At 31.3% G+C, this 25,885-nt stretch overlaps 1 protein-coding gene across 5 annotated transcripts in view; it reads left to right on the forward strand.

The window, feature by feature from the left end:
* The window catches only part of LOC130441295 (calcium/calmodulin-dependent protein kinase kinase 1), a 539,168-nt gene that overhangs the window by 155,798 nt on the left and 357,485 nt on the right, over positions 1-25,885 (forward strand). For 4 of the 5 annotated variants that reach the window (XM_056774909.1, XM_056774907.1, XM_056774910.1 and 1 more), the window contains one exon: positions 3,800-3,866. In XM_056774909.1, coding sequence (XP_056630887.1) covers positions 3,800-3,866 — 67 coding nt within the window. Of the gene's footprint in view, positions 1-3,798; positions 3,867-25,885 lie in introns of those variants that run through there. The other variant, XM_056774914.1, reaches the window with a different exon arrangement.

Raw genomic sequence — 25,885 nt, forward strand, 5'->3', positions numbered from 1 at the left:
ACTGTCTCTATTATCACGCGGTAGGTATAATTCGTTTATAAGTATTTACTCAATCCAAACGTGATATTTTTTAATGATTCTCATCTACAATGAACTCTTGTTTGGTCATAGAAAGTCATTAATTTGGGACGATCAAGATAAGGCACGTTATATGAACAAAAAATTCAACGATATGTATATAATAAAAAGCCTAGATTATTATAACGATATACCATCAAAGTTTCTCAATTAGTTTCTCAATATGGTCCCCTAATCCGTAATGAATTTTCAGATCTTGTGTTGTGAATGAAAGGTGTTGATATCTAATTTCGGAACTAGCAGTTTTTATGATTGCTAATTAACGTTTGAAAAAATAATATACTTCGCATTTCAATAGATATTTCAATTGATATTAACACTTGTTTAACGTAGAGTATGACAATAAAAATGGGTTGGAATTATTAGCTTTGTTCACGGGTCACGATTAGAACACATTCCGAATCTAAAATTTCACATAACAATCATCTCTTACTACTCACTATTATTGAATATTTCTGCAAATTCTTCAATTTTCCAAACTTAAAAGATAAGTGGCTCTTAATAAGGTGAATGAACAATTAATAAACCTACCTTCATTCACTAACATTTGTTGATATACTTTTTGGTAATTTTAGTACTATCAATAATATCAACTATCACTGCTAGCACTGATTTAGAACCAATAATGAACCGAATCGTTGTAACCCGCGAACACGAAACTTTTATTACAAGTTGAAAACGCTATGAACTGCGAATGACAATTTTGAAACAACTGCGCATGAACTAATTCGGATTCACATCCGCGAACAGAGACAATGAAACAAAAAGAAATAAGGATATGAGGGAAATTTGATGTACTGGAACTAGTGTTCTAAAAATTTGCTTGCATGGGTTTTCCGAAATGCTCGTTTCAGCTAAAATCATTTCAGTTTTTTGAAACTTCCGGTTATACCGAAAGTGGACCTGAACTTCGTTATTTTGAACGGAATGCTATGGGTTTTATTAAATTTTGGAATCTACGCAAAATTTCAATATAACTATGAGGCATTGTATGCCTAAAGTCCATCATTTTTTAATTATTTCACATTTTTGAAATTTTTGGACACATGCATCCCTACACTAAAAAAATTTTATTTCTAAGTTTAAGTGAGTCAGGTCTAATATTTGTGGGATTTGAACAAATAGCACTTACAGCTTTCAAAATCTGTTAAAAACTTGACAAAAATTTATATAGGGTGTATACAGAAAATGGTGCCTAATTTCGCTATCTAAAAACTTCGAAAACTCAATTTTTTCAAATGGCAACCCCCATTTTTCTCTTTACCATTCTATTTTACCCTTTAAATTAAGGGGACTTCATTAGTAAATTCATATATCTCAAATTAACGGTTTTTGAAGAAACTTGAGAAAACTGAAATTTTCATGGTTTTTAATTGTCGCCTGGCGATGGCGAACAACGAATAACAAAAGTTAACGTATCAAAAATTAAAATACTACATTAAGAGGAGAAGAAGAAAACTAACAATTAAACCAAAGTAAATGTTCGAAATGGTTGCCCCCAACTTCGAAACATTTATGGATTCTTCTTAAAAACCCGTGCTTAGTGGCGTTTTGAATTTCTTGCATTACGAACTCTTTTGTGACTGTCTTCTCTTGTAGTTTGCAGCGAAGCATATACGATATCTTTTATACGACCCCAAAGAAAAAAATCTAATGGGATGATATCCGGTGAACGGGGAGGCCATTGATGTGGTCCATTGTGTGCTATTCATAGGTCCTCAAAATGAGTCTGTAAAAAGTTATTTACAAGCGCACTACCGTGTGGTGGGGCTCCGTCGTACTGATACCTCATCTGATTCCAAATCAGATTTAGTGGGTGTAAATAAGTTTCTAATATGTCTAGATATCTGTTACCTGAAATAAACAAAAATTTTAAGTAAAATTCACCCTCAAATTTAAATAGTAAGATTACCATTCAAATTTTCGTCATAAATATGTACCACCAGGATACTGTCCTTTTTATGAAAAACATTGAAATTCCAGTATCCTTGAACCTGTCTTTCACGCAACATGTAAGTTTTGTAAAAAATTTTCGTCTTCCTGAGTTTTAATTAATATATAAATTCACAAAAAGCAATTCATCTTTGATCGTCACTTGGCTTTGAATTGTGTACCAAACGGGATTGAATACGGATGAAACTTGTGTTTTTCAAGAATCCTGTGAATACTTATCTCTGATATTTCCAAGTCTCTTACGGGGTTTTCCGGTATAACCGGAAGTTTCAGAAAACTGAAATTATTTTAGCTGAAACTAAACTAAATTGACGTTTTGGGCGTTTGTAGGCGAACTTAATCTATCTTACCAAGCATGCTTTGACAGGACACAACTATTTATGGTACTGAAAAAATATGATTACGTAATTGGGGAATATTGAGAAGCCGAAAACACAAGTATAGAAAACATTGTTCTATTGAGGAACTTGCTGATTTAATTTTATTCAAAAGTTTTTTTTTGCTCTACTGAAATCCGCTAGTTGAGGCTTGTAATTAATTTTCGTACCAGAATCTGCTTCGATTGTGAATTGGTAATACTTCTCCAGTAGTTTCAAATAATTCTTCATAATTCTCACAGCAATCTCACAATGTGTTTTTCAAGACGATTAGCGTCTCTAATAGAATGAGACTTATAATTCCTCGTTCTCAGCTACAGTCAAAGAAAGATCGTGGGATCCCTAATTAACACAAACTATTATCAGAGATTGCAATCATGCGCGCCAAACGATAATTCAATTTTCTATATGGACACTAGTCTTTAACACAACGGTCAAGGTTCATGAAACAGTGTGGGAAGTGGAGGACAGTAAGTAAGTTAGTTTTTTCTCTGAAACGTGCTACCAGGTATATTAGGGAGTGCATGCTGTGAGAAAATTAGGGAATTAAGAAAATTATACATGAAAGATAATTCCCAAAAGAAGGCAACTAGGAATTTCTGGGTTAGGCGTCGGCCAAGGATCGAAAAAATATTGTTTTATTGAAAAAGTTGTTCGGGAAAACGGTAGAACTATGAAAACATCGTGGATGAAAGTGTATCTGCATTATGTACTTTTAAATGCGACAGGAGGGTTGTACTTGGCATGGTCGGCCACATCTATTATACAAATATCAATATTCAGGTTTTCATATAATTTGAAGCTAAACAGAAAGGCTAAGTCTGATTATATTGCATTTAAAGAGGCTTCATGACACCCATTGAAGTGTGGGGCCGTGGGCGAAGGCCCACATCGTCTACTTCTACGTCGTCTACTGGTTGTTATTTTGGATGTATAAGGTATATATTAATAAGATACGTGGATCGTTTATTCAAATGAAAACAGAAATATCAAGAATAGACTTGTAATTTTATTCATTTACTCTAAAAGACATGATATTATTAACACTTTCAGATATGATATTATAGGATATTATTAGACTCATATCATACATTAAAAATACTCATATGTAAACAGACTCTGCGCATTGGGTTACAAATAGATCTCGTTATTATTTTTCTTAGTTAAAGTACCCTTATTATTATATTTAAAAATAGTAACTCGATCTTCAACGAAACTTCATTGTAACAACAGCAATATTTCATATAATGAAAGAGCGGAAGGTTACAAAATTATTTATCATCATTCTCTCTTTTGATAATTTTTGATAACTATTGTATTTTCTAATGATAAAATAACGGAAACTTTCGTGATTTGTCTATATTTTTTATTGAATTTAAGTTCATTTTCAGTAAATTTATGGCAAGATGGATGTGGGCATCGAATCCCGAGACCGCCGAAAATTGGAGATATTCCCAGGTGAGTTGTGATTTAGTTTTTATACTGTAATTGGTTCCAATTCATTCGGTCAATTCAATGAACAGCTTTTACTAGTGGAAACTATTTATCAATAAGGACAAATTATATTTATCGAGAATCAAATAAAAAAAGCCATAGCTGGTTACAGATTTCAAACTTAGTGAAATAGATATATGGAACGCCTCAATTACCTCAGGAGCCGCTTGTACAATTTTTATAATTTTTTGTGTACAAGGGTCTTGTGATACGGCAGCTATTATGGTGGTATTTACATGGTTGTCAGATCTTTTCTTTTTCCGGAAAAATATTGAACTTTGTTATTACAAATGGATTAACCTGTACATTTTTCGCTTTTCGAAATCCTTGAGAAATACTTATTAATTTTCATCTAATGTTTCCATACCTAAATGCCATAATTTCGGAGTTATAGCTACATTTGAGTTATCTTCGCCGATGCCACATTCAGGTGGCTATGACTGCTACAATAACAAATTTGACGTTACAATAAATTATTATTGTTGAAGTTTATTGAAAGTCACATAGGATCGTTTATCTGAAAAAGAACGAATTGATATTTTAATGAAATTTGGATATGGTGATAGGCATAGAAGTCAACAAGAAACGTGTATTAGCTTTAATAATTTATTTCTTAACCGAAATCCAATAACAAGATCTACTGTCAGTAAATTAGTTCAACGAAACTGGTTCAGTAAAAGATTCATTCAAATCGGGGCGCAGAAAAACTGCATCAACTGAAAACAAATCTTAAAATGTTTATGTCCTGTTAGAAGACCATCCACAGTTGAATACTAGACAAATATCCAGGAAACGTGATATTTTCAAAGATCCGTAATGAAAATTTTACGTGATAATAAATTCCATCCGTACAAAGTAACGTTGGTTCAAGAGTTGTTAGATGAAGATTTTGATAGAAGTGAAGAGTTTGCAGACCTAATGATGGAAAAACGTTATGATGAAAACGATCCAAATGTTTCAAGTAATGTTTTATTTTGCAATGAGGCCACTTTTTGTACTAATGGAAACGTAAATCGGCATAATTCAAAATACTGGTCATGTAACAATCCTCGTTGGATGCGTGAATCCCACACCCAGTATCCCGAAAAACTGAACGTATGAGCTGCAATAATAGGCGACAAAATAATTGGTCCTTTTTCCATTGCTAACTTAAATGGTGCGACGTATTTATATTTATTGGAAAATAGTATAATTATACCTGAGTTGGCTCGGATATTTCCAAATCCAAGTAAGTATTTTCAATTAAATTTAAAGAAAACTTAGAAATTTTCAGACAACAATATCCCAAACGACAACATTTGGCTACTACAAGATGGTGCTCCACCTTACTATGCTGTGAGGTGAGGCAATACCTAAAAAATGTGTTTCCTAGATGATGGATTGGAAGGCGTGATTTCATGGAATGACCCCCGCGATTACCCGACATAAATCCTTCAGACAATTTACTGTGGGGCACTCAAAAAACTTCATTTATAAAACAAAACCTGCCAATATCAGGAATTGAAAGATAGGATTACCACAGAGATAAGAAGAATTGAGCAGTCAGAGATGTAAAAATGCAAAATGTATTGCAAAGTTTTAAAAATCGCATAGTTTGTTGTATTGAAGTTAATGGATAACATTTTGAGTATCTGCTATAATCGCCTTTACAGTATGTTTTATTAAATTCGTAATTTTGCTTTTTCACAAATGTAGATCTACTTCTAACATGACACAAACATTTAAAGATTTGTCTTCAGTTTTTGAAGGTTTTCTGCGCCACGATTTAGATAAATATTTTACTGCTCCAGTTTCGGTAAATTTTTTACTAACTTCTTGACACTAGACCTTGTTGCGAGATTTGTATTATCACATAAATTATTAGAGAATATTCAAATTAAACGAGTTTATTAAATCGTAGCCATCTAAATGTACAATAATTATTGTAGCTTTGGTTGAGATACTGTAAATGTAGCGATAACTCCGATTTTACGGCATTTAGGTATAGAGAATATCACATGAAAAATAATAAGTATTTCTAAGGATTCCTAAAACACAAAATATATAGATTCGTTATTTTCCGAAAAAAGGAAAGACCTGAAAACAATGTAAATACCACCATAATACCTGCATTAACACAAGGTCCTTGTACACAAAAATTTAGAAAAATCGTACCAGCTGTTTCCGAGATAATTGATACGTTCCATATATATAACTCACTCTCTATATATACAGACAACAGTTGTTGTAATTTCTGGAAATGATATTTATACTGCTATTATTACACCAACATTTACAAGTGCGAACAAGCCCTCCATGGGACCTGACGGGGTATCAGGTACAGAACAATAGAAAAAAATTGGATTGGGTAAAACATTACTAGAACAACTTATGGGGAAGGCAGGTGAAGAATCTCCTGGGAAACTAAAACCACAGAAGATCTGCTGGATGTGTCATAATAACAATCTACCAATAGTAACAGGAGTTCTATCGGGCCCTCAACAAAACCTAAAGACAGCGTACATCTTCTGTTGCACAGAGGAGGAAACTATTCACATTCTTCTGAAGTGTGAAAACACTACAAACTGCAGAGCACTACAACTGAGAGCGTATGAAAAATAAGACGAAGATCTCTGACAGATACAGCCATCCCTTATTCTAAACTTTCTGAATGGAGTGGGATTAACAGATCAGCTCTAAACACTGTGTTCCCCAATATCGCAGCAAGAAAGTGGAACACAATAGATCCTTTGGGTCACAATGTATATGACACCCCAATATCTACATACATACATATAAGTGCATTGTCTAATAACTTGTTCGTCGTCTTTAGGAATAAAAATTTACCTTCAGTTTCGAAACCCAGGGTAGACAGTCGAATTGTGATGGTTGTTGTAGTGGAATTGCTAAATAGTGTGTTTAGTAACCAATTAGTTGCTCATAGTAGTTCTGTGAAAATGTAGAAATATTTTTACTACCGTCTTTCTTTTTTTAATATGCAAGGGAAACAATATAATGAGAAATTGGTAATTTAATGGTATCATAAATCTATAAAAAAGTATCAAATAGGAAATAATAAACAATAATTATTTCGAATAATTTCACAGAACTTCCATTTTCAATATTCATCATAAGATACATTAATATGAATTAGTATTTTAATGCTAACTTCTATTATTCCAAAACTTCTTCCCTTTGAAGTTGTTGCATCTGGCGGAATGAAATATTTCTTTGGGGAAATGTTTGTATTCTTATTTAATTCAAAAATATTCCGTAACTGGCGAAAAATTTGCATTATTATGAGTGACAATTAACTGTGGGAAAATTTACAACCTCCAGCTAAACAGTCTACTCTATTTTATGGACAAAATTAAATATAAAATCCGACCTAACAAAGCAACAATATATATTTAAAAATAATCATTTTTATTTTCTATCTTAGTCTTGTCTCTTTTCAAGCCTATAGACTTTTTCCAGCAATGCCCCAATCTCCTTTAACTGTTCTAAATAATGGTTGACATCATTCTCCTCAAAATAGTCGTTTGTTTACGTATGCGATAATGTCTTCGTTTGATAAAAAATATCTCTCCTACAAATGACACTTTAAAGTTAGGAAACAGGAAAGAGTCGCTCGGTGCCATATCCGGTAAAAACGGGAGGGTAATAAGCAATTGGAAATAAAACATACGCAATGCCGGTCACTAAAGTGTGAGAAGGTGCCCTGATGGGTAATATTCTCCGGTTATTGTTTTACCTATTTGAAGATAGTCAATTAACACAACAATATGGCTCTCACTATCCCAAAAAAACGATTGCCATCACTTTTCCTATCAATAAATCCATCTTTGCCCTATGAATTACACAGCCTTTACTGTTTTGCTCGATTCAGGAGTGTATTGCTGGTTCCAGCTTTTATCTACAATTACTTCCTTAAACCGCGTCAATTAAGCTTGGGAAGTGGTCATTTGAATGCACTTTTGGCCCGAACTCGGCAAATGCAGCAGATAGCTAACGCATCCACAATTCTTCAGTAAAGATGTGGCAAATATCGTGGTCCAGTACCATTTGGTGAACTGTTACAAACTTTCTAATTCTCAAAGATCGCTCCTCTTCAGTCAAGCTGATAAGGCCACGATTCAATTCAGACACTATAAATTTCACCATTGTAAATGATGGTGCAGAGTCTCTCTACACATATTAACTCTTCTTTCATACGCATAGGAGTATAATTTTTATTTAAATTTCCAGTACGATACATTTTGCTGAAAACCTTTTAATGCATGTGCAAATATATTTCTCATTTTATTTTGGTAAGACAAGTTTCGTAAATTTGTCAAAAACGAATTCAACCAACGATACTCTCAATTCTTTCTGACAGCAGATAACACCTAATCACCAAAATAAACCAGAAGGCGAAAGTATTGACGGTAAAAAATTTCTCACGGTTGAGAATATTGAGGAAAATCCGATAATTGGTACCATAATAAAAATGTACAGTTAACGTAAAACCAAATCAAATTGAAATCAAATCCAGCAAAACTCAAATTTAGAATCCTTTTTAATTAGTAACGAATAATCGTTCAAATATAGAAAAATAATATTTAACCAATACGAGGGCTGCTACTTAATTTTTGAGATGAACAAATAAAAAAATATTTGTTATTGGATATGGTATTATTGTTTTTCAAAATATAGAGACAAATATACTTTTGTATGCGTTTGAACCAAATGTCTAAGCATTTTTCCATCCCGATTGAGATACATCCAAAACATGCGATTTGAACGCATCAACCTCTTGTTCAATTATAGAAAAACGTTGACTTAGCTATTTATTTTTGATCTGCTTGATCTGATTTAACAACAAATAATTGGGTACCAAACAGGACTGTAGGGCGAATGACTCATCAATTCGATGTTTTAACTGTTTAAAAACGTTTTTGTTTGAATTGTTGTGTGAGAACTTGCATTGTCGTGCTGGAGAATGATTAGTCTTTTTTTAACACTTCTTGCTAAAAAATGCTGGTGTAACAATCAAAACAGACTGTTATACGTTGCTCTTATGGAACGTTGGTGGCATGAATAACAAAAAGGCGACCATTTGCTTCGAAGTGCTTCATGCGCGAGCTGGTCTTGAAAGACCCATATAGACAATTCTGGTTTAGTTTCGGATTAATTTGCTTAGATCCATGATTCCTCGCCTATCACGATCTTATAGATGTCTTTTGAATCACTGCGATTGGATTTTTTCAACATTCTCTTGCACCAATTAACAATCCAGGAAGAAATCAAAATTATCATTCAAAACTACCACGAAGGAAAATTGAATAACCGAGGAATAAAGGAAATTTATTTGAGACTATAAAAAAATATTATTGGTCTAATTTCAAGAAATATGTGCAAATATGACCAAAACCCAATGCACATGCAATGTAATATCAGTCCAATCAGCTCAAAACATTTTAAAAGTATCCATTCAGATTCTTTTACAATGGAATAAACACAATTTTAAACGTTGATGTCTCTTAGCAAGTAAGTCACATAAATTTGCCCTCTGGTACAGAAGTGGTTGACTATTTTAACAAATTCTTTCCTCAACATGGTGTTCCAAAACAATTATTCGTTGATAATATTTCTTCTTATTCGAACTAGTGAGTCTTATAAAATGCAAGTTCAGTTTATCTTTTCATATTATCCTCAAAATAACGGACATATCTAAAGATTTCTTTCAACTATAATAAAACATATATTTTTTATTCAAACTTTCCAATATTATCCCTTTATCTCAGCAGCTTATTTAACATTTTCAATTTATATTTTTGTCCCAATTGTACTTCATATTATCTTGAAACTCCTTTTAGAGAACATATTTTTTATAGCAAATTAAATTTAGTTTACTGAAGTATTCTAATTTTATGTTAAATATTTATTAATATTAACATCAATATTAACATTGATATGGTCATGGGCTAACTAACTAACTAACTAACATTGTTATAGGCTTATTGTTATTTTTGTGATAAGTTGGATAAAGAAACACATAATTGTAATGAATATACATATACATGTATAATATGCAGAAAATTTACCTTCAGTATATAATAACTAACAAATTATTTAAATGAATCCAACTAACATTTTATACATTTTAAATATAAACATAACTTATAACAAGCATAATGACATATGAAATACTAATGAGATTTATGTAATCGAAATTTTCCACTGACAATAGTTTGTAGTTGTGGAGTAATTTTACTTACTACCAATTATTAAAAGATATTTAAAATGCTCATCAGTTAATTTAGATCTGTAAACATTTTTTGTGTACTTCATTTTGGAGAAGGTCTTCTCACACAAATAAATAGTATCAAAAACAGAAAACAGCCCACGAGCAAATTTATGCAAATTTTCAAATTGTGTCAGTGGAAGACTCTCATAAAATTCCAACAAAGATGAGTTTTGATATCTGTTCTCAATTATATCACTGCACTGTAGATCAATCATTTCATATATATATATATATATATATATATATATATATATATATATATATATATATATATATATATATATATAGGCTTTCATTTATATAAGATTTAATCGTGTAGATATTATATGCGTGGTAATGGAAAAATGTCAATAAATAAGTACACAGTTTAGTAATGAAAAAAATAAGAGTGTATTCATTATATTGATTATTGCAAATAGTTTGACTCTAAGACTAGTGATTCAATGTCAGGGTTGAAATTTGATATTTTGAGTCTTAGGTCACTTTCCACATCCAGTCTGTTCCTATACTTGTTCGTGATATGCACCAAAGTTGAAAAGGCACGCTCACAAAGATATGTTGTTGAAAAAACTATTAAGAATCTCATTGCTTTTTCAAATAAACCTGGATAGCTTTGCTTAACATTCAGCCAAAATGAGGTCAAACTTTTCTCCTTGAACATCGTTTTCTTGATGGAGTCACATGATAACTCAATTAAAGCATCTTCCTGAGAAAAAAAACAGATTGATAATAGAATATATATATTTTTTTACTTTTCAAAGGCCCGCTACAAATGTACGTTGGCTTGAACGGCCAAACCTTCAGGCCAAATCGTTACGTGTGTACTGGGCCTAAAAGCTGCAAACAATCTGGAAAGAACGTTTCCCCTTGACAACCAACGCACTTCACAATGTAGAAGCAACTGTTTATGATCGCTTCCTATTTCATCACACATTACAGTGAACAACCTCGAGTTTTTAGATTGTGCTTTGATTGAGTTCACAATTTTTACGGCGCCTTCAAGTGTGCTTTTGAAGCCTGGGTTCATTCCCTTGACTGCTAATGCCTTCCTATGAGTGCTACAGTGGGTCCATTCAACTAACGGAGCTACTTCCTGGACTTTAGCTACTAGTCCTGTATATTTTCCTGACATAGCTCGAGCTCCATCGGTTGTAAGCCCGACACATTTGAACGAATTTATTCCATTTTCGTGGATAAAACTATTCAATGAGTCAAAAATGTCTTGGCCTGTTGCACTAGTCTTTATTGACTGGTAAAATAAGATTTCTTCCTCAATTGCTCCATTGAAAGTAAACCTTACAAAACATAAGAAATTAGTATTATCAGCAATATCTGTACTGTCGTCTAATTGTAAAGAATAAAAATCACTTTTTTTCAATGCAGATATTAAACTCTCCTTTACATTGAAAGACATTTTACCTATCTGTTGAACTGCTTTTTCGTCAAGCAGTAGTGAGGAAATTATTTTTGCCCCAGGCAAAATAAGGTTTTTACCTGCTATGTAAGTAGCGCTATTTTTTGCTATTAGCAATGACAGCTGGTATGAGGCCATGGTAATTTTTTTATTACCTTGCCCCAACGACACATTCTCCATATTCGACCGAGACGAAAATAGTTGTGTTTTCCTCTTTTGAAAATATATTAAAGGTTTATTTGAGCATTCGGGATGTTTTGTTGAAATGTGCCTTTGAAGTTTTGAGGGCTTCATACTTTCATGTGCCAAGGAAGATGCTGGTTTTCTCCTTGAAATCTCAATTTCAGTTCGTTCACATGTTTTGTCAAATCAACATAGAATGCTAACTTCCACAGCCATGCGTTGTTTTGTAATTCAGTAAGAGGGCGATGCTTTTCATTCAAAAAAATTTTGACCACTGCTCGAAGTTCAAAAAAGCGATGAAGACTTTTCCACAACTAAGCCAACGTACGGCAGTATGATAAGATTAGTCATTTTCTCCAATCTCTTTAATTAATTGTCGGAATTGTCGATGATTCAGCCCACAAGATCTGATAAAATCAATCTGGTTTCGGAACTCCAGACATATCCAAACATTTTCTGCACAAAGACAGCCTTTGACACAAGAGCTACCACTCCTTTATCTTTCACACTCATGTTTTTGACTTCATTAGTTGTAATACATTTCAAGTTTTTCCATCGAAGGTTCTTTTGATTAATGGTCATTTCAACTCTTTTAAAAATATCTGTACCAGCAGTTGTGCCATGAATACTATTCATATCAAGAAGTTCTTCATGCACTTCATAGCTTTTATCTACTCCTCGAATATAAGTCAACACCTGAGCAGTATCTGACACATCTGTTGACTCATCCAAGGCCAAAGAAAACCACTTAACATATCCATTTTTGTCGAACAGTTGAGAGGATATATTTTCAGCGATGTTTTCTACACTTCGAGCCACAGTGTTTGCTGACATACTGACGGTTTTTAATAAATTTACCTTTTCAGGGCACATTTCTTCGGCTACTGCAATTATGCATTCTCTGATCATTTCTCCATCGGTTAATGGTTTTCCACGTTTTGCAATTTTAAGAGCAACACGAAAGCTGGCACGAGTTGCAGCCTCTTGTTCAGTTTTGAGTTTTGTAAAAGAATATTGCTGCGATTTCAATCCGCGCTTCATAGCCTCGAATTTTTCTGTCCGCAAACTTCCTGTATATTTTGAGTAATTTTGAAAATGTATTGTTTCATAATGACGTTTAATGTTATATTCTTTGAGAACAGCTATGCTTTCATTGCAAATCAAACATAGCGCCTTGTTACTGGACTCAATTACGGAATACTGAATGTTCCACTGATCTTTAAATTTTCTGCATTCATTATCAATGTTTCGCTTCTTTTCCATACTACTAAATCAAACACAAAAGCAACAATTCAAATCAAAATACTGTTACAAACATGTCTTTAACTTAAACACCCACAAACACGTTTTAAGGAGGTACGCACTATTTAATTTCACAACAGTGTCATAAGAACTGACTTGTGATTGCGCCACTAACCTTCTTATATATTCCAATTACTGCCATCTAGAATTGAGTGGAAGACACCAGAACTTTCTCGAACCAACGAGATTACTCTGTACTTGCTATTAGCGCCATCTGTTAGCGATAGAAGGTACTACCTATTTCCACCAGATGTCGTGTTACATTACTCCTCATGGCTCGTACTCTACGACTAATCTAGATATTACAGATAATGACAGGAAAATTAATAATATGCAGTGTTGCCGTTTTGCGGACTTTAGTCCGATTTGCAGCCTTTTTTAAACGTTGCATACTTTTTCGGATTTCTTTTTTCATCAGTGGACTATTTCATTTTTTACCACCGGAAAAGTTTGGAGACCCCTGTCCTAGAGCAGTGACCACTGTATATTTCAGCATTTATTAAATTTGAATATATAAAGAATTTATACCAACAACTTGACTATGGTAGCATATTTAAGAAAAAATCGACGTGAGGTTGAATTCATTGGCTGTAAATTGCAGTATTTTCTGTAGTACGACAAATAAACTCTAGAGTCAGACTTACTTATGATAAATATGTGCCTCCTTATTGTTTTCAAAACTAGATTTTTCACAATAAGTATCGATCATTTATCCTTAATATTGTCTACATTCCTTTTAACAAATTCGTCTCGTCGATAGCCTCCAGCAATTCCGAAAGTATTTTTTCTGTCCGCAGGCGCTTCTTTCAAGAATTTCTTCATGTGTCCTTGAGTAAATATTTTAGATTTTTTGGCATGGGGTCCAAAATATGCAAAACTTTCTTCTTCGATATTGACATTGTCATGTACGTAGTATAGTGTCGATTTAACATTGAGTAAATAGACTACAGTTTAGGTGGCTTCATTACCTTTACTTTTTTTGACAAAAACTAAGAAATTCTCGTCGCAGTTTTGCACATTGCACCTTAATTTATAAATTTATTGTTAATACTAAATTGGTTGTCCTTATTCAAATCGTCACTTTTTGGACATTTTTGCAAATCAAAGAGGACGAGGGCTGCTTAAATCGTGATTTTGTTATAATGATACAAAAAAATAACGAACGACCTCAACATTTCTATGACAGAATTTTATAAATTTTAAATTTAATGAGCAGTTACGTTGAATTACATGAAACAACACATCATAATAAATTGTTCTAGAAGGACTTGTATACCAATTAAGCCTTGAAAATCTTCTTGTCGGGTCTCAGAGAGCCGCTTGGAAACAATTTGCTATATGAAGCCTGGCTCCTGAATCAAGTCTAATATATTTTGTATGAAGATAATATTCAATATTTTCAAAACTTTCAAAATAAAAATGTCAATAATCAGAAACCAAATAATAACTTTAACAATAGGGATAATTTTAATAATTAAGGCAATTTTAATAATGGAAATATACTTCTACACTTAAGGTCATAATGTGCAAACTCCAAATAATAATAATTTTCTAAATAATAATTCCTTTAATGTCCAAACTTTTTCCTGTTGTGTCCAGTAAATAATCAACCACGGCCCCCCAAGAAACCAAAATTCTCCAACAAAGTCTTAAACTTTTAATCAAAATAGAAACATTTCTGGCGCACTCCGCAGATTCAGCAACCTCATTTCCAAGACATGATGTTTATATCATTTCTTACAAATTACATTTTTCACCACTCCTTATGGGAAACGCGGACTCTGCAACCTCATTCCTTAAGATCAGTTAATCATATCATTTTTCATTTTAATTTCCAATCTTTATTTGTTCACTTTTAAATCAAGCTTTGTAGATGTATTTTCAATATAAAAATTGATTTAAATAATAAAATAAATTTTTCAAAAAACCAATATTGAGACCTAGAAACATTTCTAACTGCAGATAACCTAGGAATGCTTATTTCACTTTTACCAAAATTTAATCCTACCTTGGCGGAATAATAGGGTCCTTGCAGTGGTCGGTAATTTGGGTATTTAACATATTTGAAAATTTATATAACACTTTTTATTTCTGAATTTAGGTTGAATTGTATTATAATGTAAAATATTATAAATCGCAAATATAAATTAATGATAATTTGAATGATAACTCGTGACAGAAAACATGTTTCTATTGGTTACTGTGGTTGTGACGTAGAAAGTAAGTAAATACTGAAACGTGGTAGCCGCAAGTCGCCTTTTAAACGCCATTCTGTTGTTGTGAGTGGAAGTGATTGGTTGTTTAGTACCATTTGTGTTTCTGTAAAGCAGGGGTGCTCAAACTTGAACTGCTGGCGATCTACCTATCTAATATTTTTAGACTACTTACGATCGACTCTGAGAGGCTGCAAGTATGTGTGATACAGGGTTGTCGTACATACACGATACACCCTACCTACCTAGGTAGGGTGTACCGTAGCATATATAGATATTAGCTTTCTGCACAATATAGGTACATTATTTTAGTCAAGGTTTGGGTTAGGTTTAGCTAGATTCTTCTCTACAATATCAATGAAAAAACTCATAGCTATTCAAAATTGCGAGTTTATTGGTTGTTACAAAACAAAAGAGTTACATATGGTGTTAAACCTAACTAAAGAGAGGCTTTGGATGTTGAAGCGTGGCACTGCATGTCCTCAGCATACTTTTCATAAGATGGTACGTAACCACTGAGTGCTAATCGCAAGCATGATGACATATGATCGTCAGTTAGTCGATTGCGATATTTTGACTTAATTATCTTCATTTCAGAAAATGCAGACTCGCACAAGTAAGTTGACTCAAACAATGCCTTAGTCAGTTGAAGCGCGATTTGCCTTAGATTCGGATATTTATCTTCAGATATAAAACACCAAAAATTTGTTTCAGATGCTGTAGCTTTGAGATGTATATCTGATATAATCTGCACCAACTCATTTTCAACAGAACATGAGTTCATATTAAACTGACTTGCTATTTCAGTAGCTAATTCCTCAATGTTTTTACATGAAAAAGGATAACTCATAAATGATCCAATTTACTGCAATCATAAAAACGCATTTCGAATTGTCCCAAAATATTTGATAATTCAGCCTCATACGTATCATAATTAAACAATTAAACTGAGGAATCCTTGCTTTCAAAGACGGAAAATGTTTCAGATCCTTTCTTTTCAGTTGATCTATCATAAGTTGCAATATACTTTTGAATCCGTTTACTGCGCTAATCATCTCAATAATAGTTTTTCTTTTACCTTGAAGCTCCAAGTTAACGATGTTTAAGTGCATTGTGATGTCAGTCAAAAATGCCAAATCAGTCAGCCATTTTTCGTTTTTCAAAATCTGAGTGTCATCACCTCTTTCGTCTAGAAAAGCTGTTATTTCGAGCAATAATTCTTGAAACCTTTGTAGGAACTTTCCGCGACCCAACCACCTGACGTCTGTGTGAAGAACTAAATCAGTGTGTTCAGCTGACTCCCTATCTTCCAACTGCAACTGAAAGAGCCGCCGTTGCAAGCTACGTGCACGGATGGAATTCATAATTTTTGTTGCAATGCCCATAATTTCCTCCGTGTTTAAAACTTTGGAACACAAAACTTGTTGATGTATAATGCAATAGAATGAAAAAAATGAAGGGAATTCTTCATTACCTCGACACAATGCCACAAAACCGTTTTTGTTTCCAGTCATTGCTGGTGCTCCATCGGTTGTAATGCACACTAATTTATATATTGGTAGCTCGTAGTTTTTTACAAAATTAAAGATAACTTCATATATATCTTCGCCACGGGTCTTCCCCTTCAGAGGAATGATTGTCAAAAATTCTTCCTTAGCCGACATGTCATTGAATACCATCCGAATAAAAATACACAGCTGGGCAGTGTCTGTCATATCGGTGGATTCGTCGAACTGTAAAGAAAAGTATGTACATTCCATGATATCATGTTTTAGTTTATCTGCGATTTCCTGACTTATGACTTCAATACGTCTTATGAATGTTCCTGTCAAACGCGCCGCTCGAAACTAGACACTACAGTCTAGTCTAGAAACAACGCGGCTTTTCTTTGACAAGTGCCGCGCGTTCCTTTGATAAAGCCGCCTTTTGCCACAAGCAGTGTTAATAATACATTAATAATACATAATGCGTAATATATTTTTGTAGTTTAGTTACGCACCTACTTATTAAAAATTTTTTTCTTCTCGAGATCTACTCAAAAAGCACTCGCGATCGACCGTTTGAGCACCCCTGCTGTAAAGGTTTCAAAGACTATTGCAATTGAAATGATGGCCGAAATAGGATTTATCGAAGCAAGATCGAACAATCTACCTAAGGTACTACTAATTATACTTTTTTATAGTAACATCAATATTTTTAAGATATTAATAAGCAGTTTAAAAAGTAGTTAGCAGTGGCAATAGATGTAGCACATCTATATATATATATATATATATATATATATATATATATATATATATATTATTATATATATTATTTTTTTATTAAAATGGAATTTACCTGACATAACTGTACAGCATAAAGTAATATATATTCAGAATAAATATTTTTATTCCACTCAACTGTCGGAAATTTTAAATGTCTGTAAATAGCCTTTTTATCTCCTGAGGCAGGTCTGTTTACTTACTTTCTACGTCACACAACGTTCATATGACTACGAATGCGTTTTGGCGCGTCATTTTGGTATTTAAATTTATTTATTTTTTTTACTAATATACCGATTAAAAAGAATTGAAAAATAGTGTGTTGTTAAGAACAATATACTAAGCGTAGTTAAGGTATAAAACAAGTATGCAAGGACCCTATTATGAATATTTTAATCTACTCGTATATTATATTTTGTGTTTATTCATTCAGGATATATTTCATGATATTTTCTGATTGCTGTTTTTCGAGGAAATCAGTAATTCAATTCTTCGTGTGAAAAGTGATTATATCTCAAAAACTATCTAAAATTCGAATAAAATTTGTCATTTCTTCGTTTGAGAAGTGATTATATTTCAGAAACTATTTTAAACCCAATTTATCTGAAACATATCTGATATATTCACATTTTTTCCAATCTACCATCTTGTATTATTTTCCTTAGGAGAGGCTTTGAAACATTCCTGCTAATGAAAGTATTATCGTTTTTGCGTTTCAAATAATTACTTATGAATCACTCTGTTGAGTTTCTAAATTTCAAAACACATTCTCGTGATATTAAGTAAATCTGTGTTTATACTATCAAATATTGTAATACGTAGATTGTATTTCTGTTTACATTATGGTAAGATATAGATCATGTTTTTATACCTGATCTTTTGAAATTATGATCGTACTTCGACATAGATAAAAATATACAGTGCGATCCATATGTAAGGAATAAATTCAATTTTAGCGTTATTATGTACTATGTGAAAAACAAGTTGATTTTTATTCTTAAATTTACAATTTAAAGTATGAAAATATTATCATCCTCCAGCACCTCCTCTGAATTATAAGCACCACCCAATAAAGAAGGTCGTTGAAAAGATAACCCAATAAAGAAGGTCGTTGAAAAGAGATTTTAGTCCATTGTTCAGTAGTATAAAATTTTCTTGACTTGGTGCAATCATAACTAAGAAAATTTATTTTTAAATGTAAAATTTTGATGAACTCTGTATCACAAGATAATAATGTTGCATAATATTTATAATGTATTTTTCAATGTACTTTATAATTAAATTGAATGTTCTAAATGACCACCATTTACTTCTTGACAATAACCGAGGCGATTTTGGAATTATCGTACAACATTTTGTATAAAACCAGGGGTTATTTTGTTAATTCCCCCCGTTATCCTAACTTTCAAATCAGTAATATTGTCTGGTCTATTAAAATATACTTTCGATTTTAAATAACCCCATAAGAAGTAATCGAGAGAAGGTATCTGTTCTGCTAAACATTTGGAAAAAAATATTTGAAGATACTAAAATATTAGTTAAAAAGCCAAATAAACAATTGACATGAAACTAGAAGGCTGCTGTCTGCTGACTTTAAAAAAAAACTTATATATTGCTAAATGCAGGACTAAAACCCCTTTCCAACAAGGTGCCGAACGACCTCCTTTCTTTATTTAAAATTTTCGAGGGAGTGCTTATATTTCAGTAGGGATGCTTTAGGGGGATAATGTTTTCATAGTGTAAATTGTCAATTTAAGAATAAAAATCGATGTTCTTGATGTTTTTTCCAAATAGTACATAATAACGCTAAAATTGAATTTAATCTATACATATGGACCGCATTGTATATTGGAAAAGAAATGATAATTTCTATACGGTTTTTTTGCTTATTACTTTTACGATTTTGGTTCTAACAGAAAAAGTGAAACTTCCAAATGTAGCAATTCCATTTTTTACAAAAAACTTACAAGACTTCTACTTTTGCAAGAAATGTCTGATTCTAAGAGAATTGTATTTCGCAAACTTAGAGCTAGACTGCTCTAATATCCCTTCAATATAAAAGGGAATAAATGTCAGTCTTATAATATTATAATCTTTTTATTCAACTGTTAAGAGAACTAAATCTGTTAGGATACAGCTAGAAAAAATGTCGTTAAATTAAATTGATATAAATAGTATTTTCTTATTGCAACTGTTCACTTAGGTTAATATTTTCGTAAAAATAACAAACTTTGCTGTTTCGAGTATCGATAACATTACTCAATATGTGTTTATTCATTATAGCTGATTCAAATATACTTGAAATTTCAACACTATGATTTCAAAGTAAATATTTTCACATGTTTTTATAGAGTCAAGGATTAATTCATAATTTATAACTTCGTGCCTCTTTTAAAAATAACAATCGTATTCAGTGATTACCAAATACGTTTCAATGCAAGTTGATAATTAATTTACAGAAAAATTATTTCGAGTTGCACATAGAAAAATGTACCTTTGAATGTAGTACCTAGTTCTATGTTAACTGTTGTCTTCAGCGGCGTCCCATCATTAACATTACTAAAAAGTTGTATTATACTCGGAATAGTCAATAATGTTATGATAAGATTCTTATCTTGGAATTCTATATAAATAAATTATTGAAGTTTTTAAAAAATCACTTAACAAAATTTTTCCCACATTTCCCACGTTTCGTTTTTATACAATGATTGACTGGAATTATAATTGAAATGTTTTATTTTTGTCATCAACTTTTGTTTTGATTTACATTTTATTTGACGCCCCTCATCCAACAAATAAAGCAACTGTAGATTATCATTTCATTGCTTTAAATCCACTTCGCAGCCGTTAATTCGACATTACCGATCACGCATTAGGTTTATATGTACAATTTCTTATTTACAATATAATTTATTGCATACTCCCGTACTAATTATTCACGAAAAGTACGAGTATACGTTCGTAAACAAAATCTCTCTTTCGTTTTCTCTGTCGTTACACATTTGATTCTTTTTCCATTTGTAATGACAATGTTGACTTATCTTATATTAATTCGTAACTGTAATGAAAAAATATATGATGAAAATTAATTTCGAGTTTTCTGTAACAAGTTTTTATATTTTCTCCGGATTTATACAAAGAGCATTGTGGACAATGAGTCGCATTCTCATATTCTTCACTTTATTCGTAACTAGCTGACTTAGTTAACTTTATACTTTTGGATAAACTTAATTCAGAATCTCATCAACATGATAAAATGAATACATAACGTTAATTAATAATTTGATAGGAGAACAATTTACAGTATCTGTGCCAACATTTCTCATGAAATGTTGGCAAATTATTGTTAAAAGTTTTAATGAACTTTTGTCATATAAGGATCTATTTGTGATCAATAGGCTTGTGAATTTTTTGAAAGAAAAATTAAATTTTTCAATGTATTCACTATTGAAAACATACTGTTATTTAATTCTGATGAAAAGAATTGCTAAGGATAAATTTGAACTTTCACATTAGAATGCGAGTATGTGTAGCGAAGTGTCTTCGATATATGTATCCTATAAGAATAGACATTCCAGAGGAAACTGTCATGGTATTTTCAATATATAGGTCCGTTATTTACTACTATTTGGAAATCTGGATATTAAGAGAAAGTTAAACTAACTTCTCCATGAATATCAAAAATTCTGAATTATAATAAAATAGAAATGAAGGTTATTTTTCTGTACACTGCAATTCTAAAGTCTACCTTATTACCTTATTTCGTCAAGACTCTTTCCTGTCTCTCCATCTCTTCTTATTTTAAACTGATTTTCTATGAAAATAGACCTAAAATCATCATGGAAATATATACATATATTGTTATGGTATGAATATATCCAAAATAAATTATTAAATAATAATAAGATATAAATAAAGCAATAAGTTCAGTTCTGTTATTCGGTTACTTAGAGCAGATTATCAAAATAAAATAAATAACATTCTTTATATTAAGTTTTATCCAACACTATATTCTAAATTATCATTTAATTTTGACAAATCCTGTATAATCAAAGAATTTAATCCATAAATTGACAGATAAAAACAGGAGCACCAACTTCAAAAATTTGTGTGACATACCAACATAAATTTTAAGGTTATAAATGATAAAATATAAAAATTTTGACAACTGCAATGATAAAATTAATAACATAGGAATGAAATAAATACAACAAAGAAATTAAAGAATAATATTATTTGGATAAAGTCACAATAATTTAAAAATTTAGAAATGACAATTTAGTAACTAACTTTCAAAACAAATTTTTTGGCAAGAAAAGAAAAGAGTAAAATAATTTTAATTGAAATTTAAAAAATTAAAATCTTGATAAAAAAGGCATAAAATATTCAAAGGATTGATAATTAATAATTGTATAAGTGTAGTAATAAGAAATTAGTGAAAACAATTAAATAAAGTGAAATAAGTGAGAATAGTCACAAAGGGACAATTTCCAAGATAAAGAAGTTGGGAAAAGGAAAAGAACAGGAGTGGAACTACAGCGGAGTATCTGTTTATTCTGCAAGGCCGTAACAATTTCCAATTAAAAAAAAAATTAAAAATACAACATAACAAACACTTAAGGTACTGTTCTATTAAGTTTAAGTATTTCTTTTAGTATATAGTATTTGAGTTCACATTTCCATATAATTTAGTTTTATGAGTGTAATTACGAGTATGAATGAATGAATGAATGTTTGTAAAATAAAATAATTGTAATAGCTAGTTAAGAAATTGTATATTTTGAATATTTTATTCATTATAAAGAACAGACCCGGTCTTAAGACTATTATCATCTGACCTCATAACCATAACAATTTATCGCAATAAAATTTTTTAATTTGACCTCACAATATAATACCCTGAAAATAAAAAAAATAATAACATAATAAAATAAAGAAATTCAAATAATTATTAATGGCGCCCAAATTAAAATCTGATTTTATTTAAAAAAAAAAATTTATAGAAATAAACATTACATATTATCATACCATAACAATAATGGCGCCCAACGTGGGGCATATATAAAAATTGGGCATAAAAAAAATTGGACATAACAAAATTTGGCATTGAAGAATTTACAGTAATAACAAATTTAAACAAGAAAAATAGAAAAAGGAATGACACTCAGAGATGGGAAACAAATAAGAGCAGAAGGAGAATCAGATGAAGAAGAAAGGAGACATGGAATGGGTGATTTCCAAGTACATTATATGGAACAAGACCATAATGAAGAAACAGAGAGAACTGAAACAGAAGAAATGATAGAGAATTAAATAGCAGAAAATTCACAGAAAAAGAAAGAGAGGATGGATATAATGATTATGTTCCAGATTATGATAAAAAAAATGGATGAATCTAAAGAAGAAATAAAACGAGAAATGAATACAAATAGTCAAAGAATGGAAGAGAAAATAGAAGATATGAGAAAACAATTGGAAGAAGTAAGAAGGTATGCTCAAAACAAAATACAAGAGACAAAACAAGAAATTCGAGATGAAATGTTAGGAAGATTAATGGAAGTGGAAGAAATACAATCTAAAGAAATGGAAAATATTAAGAAAAATGAAAATGAATTAAAAATGGAAATAGGTGGGAATAGTAAGAAAATAGAAATAAATACTGAGAAGATAAGAAATTAGATAGAGAAATAATGAAAACGAATAAAAATATACAAGATATGGAGGAAGAGATGAACAAAGAAATAAAAATGAATTTTAAGATAGCAGAAGAAGAGAATTTAAAATGGAAATAAAGAACATACAAGGAACATAACAATATATATATATATATATATATATATATATATATATATATATATATTATATAATATATTAATGCATCTAAATGTTCTTGATTTTAGGTCTCTTCTGTTTTAAAATTAGTTTTTTTTGATGTTTCTTGAAAGAAATATAAATTTTCTTAATTATATTGATCTATAGATCACCTTCATCATGAATATCAAAATGCTTCCAAGGAAGGAGCGAAACATTAAGTTATATATAAAAATGTGATATTTTATCGAGGTTTCATTATTATATCCAAACAATCTACGAACACAAGAAATTAGAATGTGGAAATATATATATATATATATATATATATATATATATATATATATATATATATATATATATATACATATATTACTTTTGTATTCATCGTCTGGGACTAAAATTATGATCAAATACAAAAATACAATATAAGAAATATGTATAAATGTACGAGTATACTCCTTTGGGTAAAGTATCAGATTATATAAATTTATATATAAATATATAAACTTGAGTAATTAAGGGCACTTAAGCATTTTATGTTAGAATTAAAACAAAAATATACTGGTTATGTGGATGAAAAAAGGAACAAGAATTCTCAATATTTCAAAACAATATTCGAGACTTCCTCCTCAATGGGTATGTTTAAGTAGTAGCTCTGAATTCAGTCGATGCTTTCAGAGTAAGTGGTGTTATATGTAACGATTTGTGATAGAATTGTTAATTTGTATAGAGAACATGTGTGACGTGATCTACGATTCAAGATCAGTTTATATGAAGCAACAAGTTCTTAATTGAATATTTCGCGGATATAGCAAATTTAAAAGAATAGAAATATCGACTCATTACGATTCACGTCTCTGTTTTTCAGTTACAGTTGGAAAATTAAGTGAGGCTTAGGAACGAATAATAATTTTCATGTCAAAAAATTAGCTTGTCACATATGTTTCACGACTTTTGAAAGACACAGCGAGTAAGAAGCGCACAGGAAACGTTAAGAAGCGCACAGGAATCTTGAATAATAATTGACATCGTATTCTTCCTAGAGTAGTGAAAGATGATAAAACATACATAACATTTTGTTCCTTCCCGTTAGGAGAGCCCTGTGTGAATTCGATAAAATTCACCAACGTAAACAAAGGCGAAAAAGCGAAGGTCTATCAAGAAAGTTATGTAGTAATGGATTATTGGAAGCAATTAAACTTCAGGATTAACGTACAGTCAAAGCAAACTGGTACATCACATAATTTTTACCAGCTATTATTGACACAGTCAATATTTACATGTTAATGTTGTCACAATAATGAATCGTCACACAGTAAACAGTTGAATTTTTACGTAAAAATAATGGTACAATCAATTAATATCCACTTTATTGGTTTGACTCAGCCATCGGTGATATCTGGCACATTAGCAAATTGAACGGCGAATGGTACAAATTAGGTGCTTGTGTTCTAAAGCAGAATAAAATTAAGCTCAACTTTTCTTACAGTACGTTCAAAAATTGTTGAATTAAAACTTATGATTAATGCCAATTTTCTCACAAAAATTCACTTCCTGCTCTGTTCAAATACTAAAGCACAGTTAACTAATGCAATATTTAACTAAATACTTGACCAAATGTTAACCATACCATAGTGAAATTACTTTGCAACGTAAATGCATTATTAACAAACAATGACAATAGAAAAAACTCATAAATTCTTCCCATGATCCTGATCGGGTTCACACTATTAGCGATTTTCCTATATCTGATTTCTGGTTGTGCTTTGTGACAACAACGGAAAGGCGAGCGCATGGCTAAATTTCATATTCGAAAAAAAAATTTAGTGAAAGAGGTCCAAGAACCTATCATCTTATCAGAGGAAGTTAGCAGACGCGAAATTAAATTCCTACTTAGAGTAACCAACTTTGAATAAAAGTGATACTTATAGTATTTTTATGAGATAGAAAGTAATAAAATTCTAAACCCATAGGCGTACCACTTCTTTTTGTAGGCAGTTAAAATATTTTTGTGATACGTCGAGTGTTTTCGTACGAAATAACATTTGCATAAATGCAGAGTATTCCGGGTCTTGATGCAAAATAATCGGGAGTGTGTATATGAAGTGAAAATAATGTGATACGAAAATTTTTCTCATACCACCTCTCGTTTCTGAGTTATAGGCCTTTAAAGTTGCGTAATCAGAACTTATAGTTAAGTATATTTTCTAAATTATACATTGGAATGTTATGAAATAAGTAATTGTACACTACTATCTGAAATCCAGGGGCGGCTCATGCTCAATGGTTAACAATCCGTAACTTTTACAGTGACAACCTGTACAATTTAAATATATCAAAAATAAATTTTTCAATCGATTTTTCAACAAAAAGGTACTTTATGTTTAACTCGATAAAATTCAGAAGATATGTAGATTTTTGGATCGTCGTACATGCCAACGAAACCGCTATAAAGAGACATTTATTGCAAATACTTACAAGGAGGTATTGAAACACAATCAAACATTTTCAATTTGAACTGCATA

This window comes from Diorhabda sublineata, chromosome 3, assembly GCF_026230105.1.
Source record: "Diorhabda sublineata isolate icDioSubl1.1 chromosome 3, icDioSubl1.1, whole genome shotgun sequence".
NCBI lineage: Eukaryota > Metazoa > Arthropoda > Insecta > Coleoptera > Chrysomelidae > Diorhabda > Diorhabda sublineata.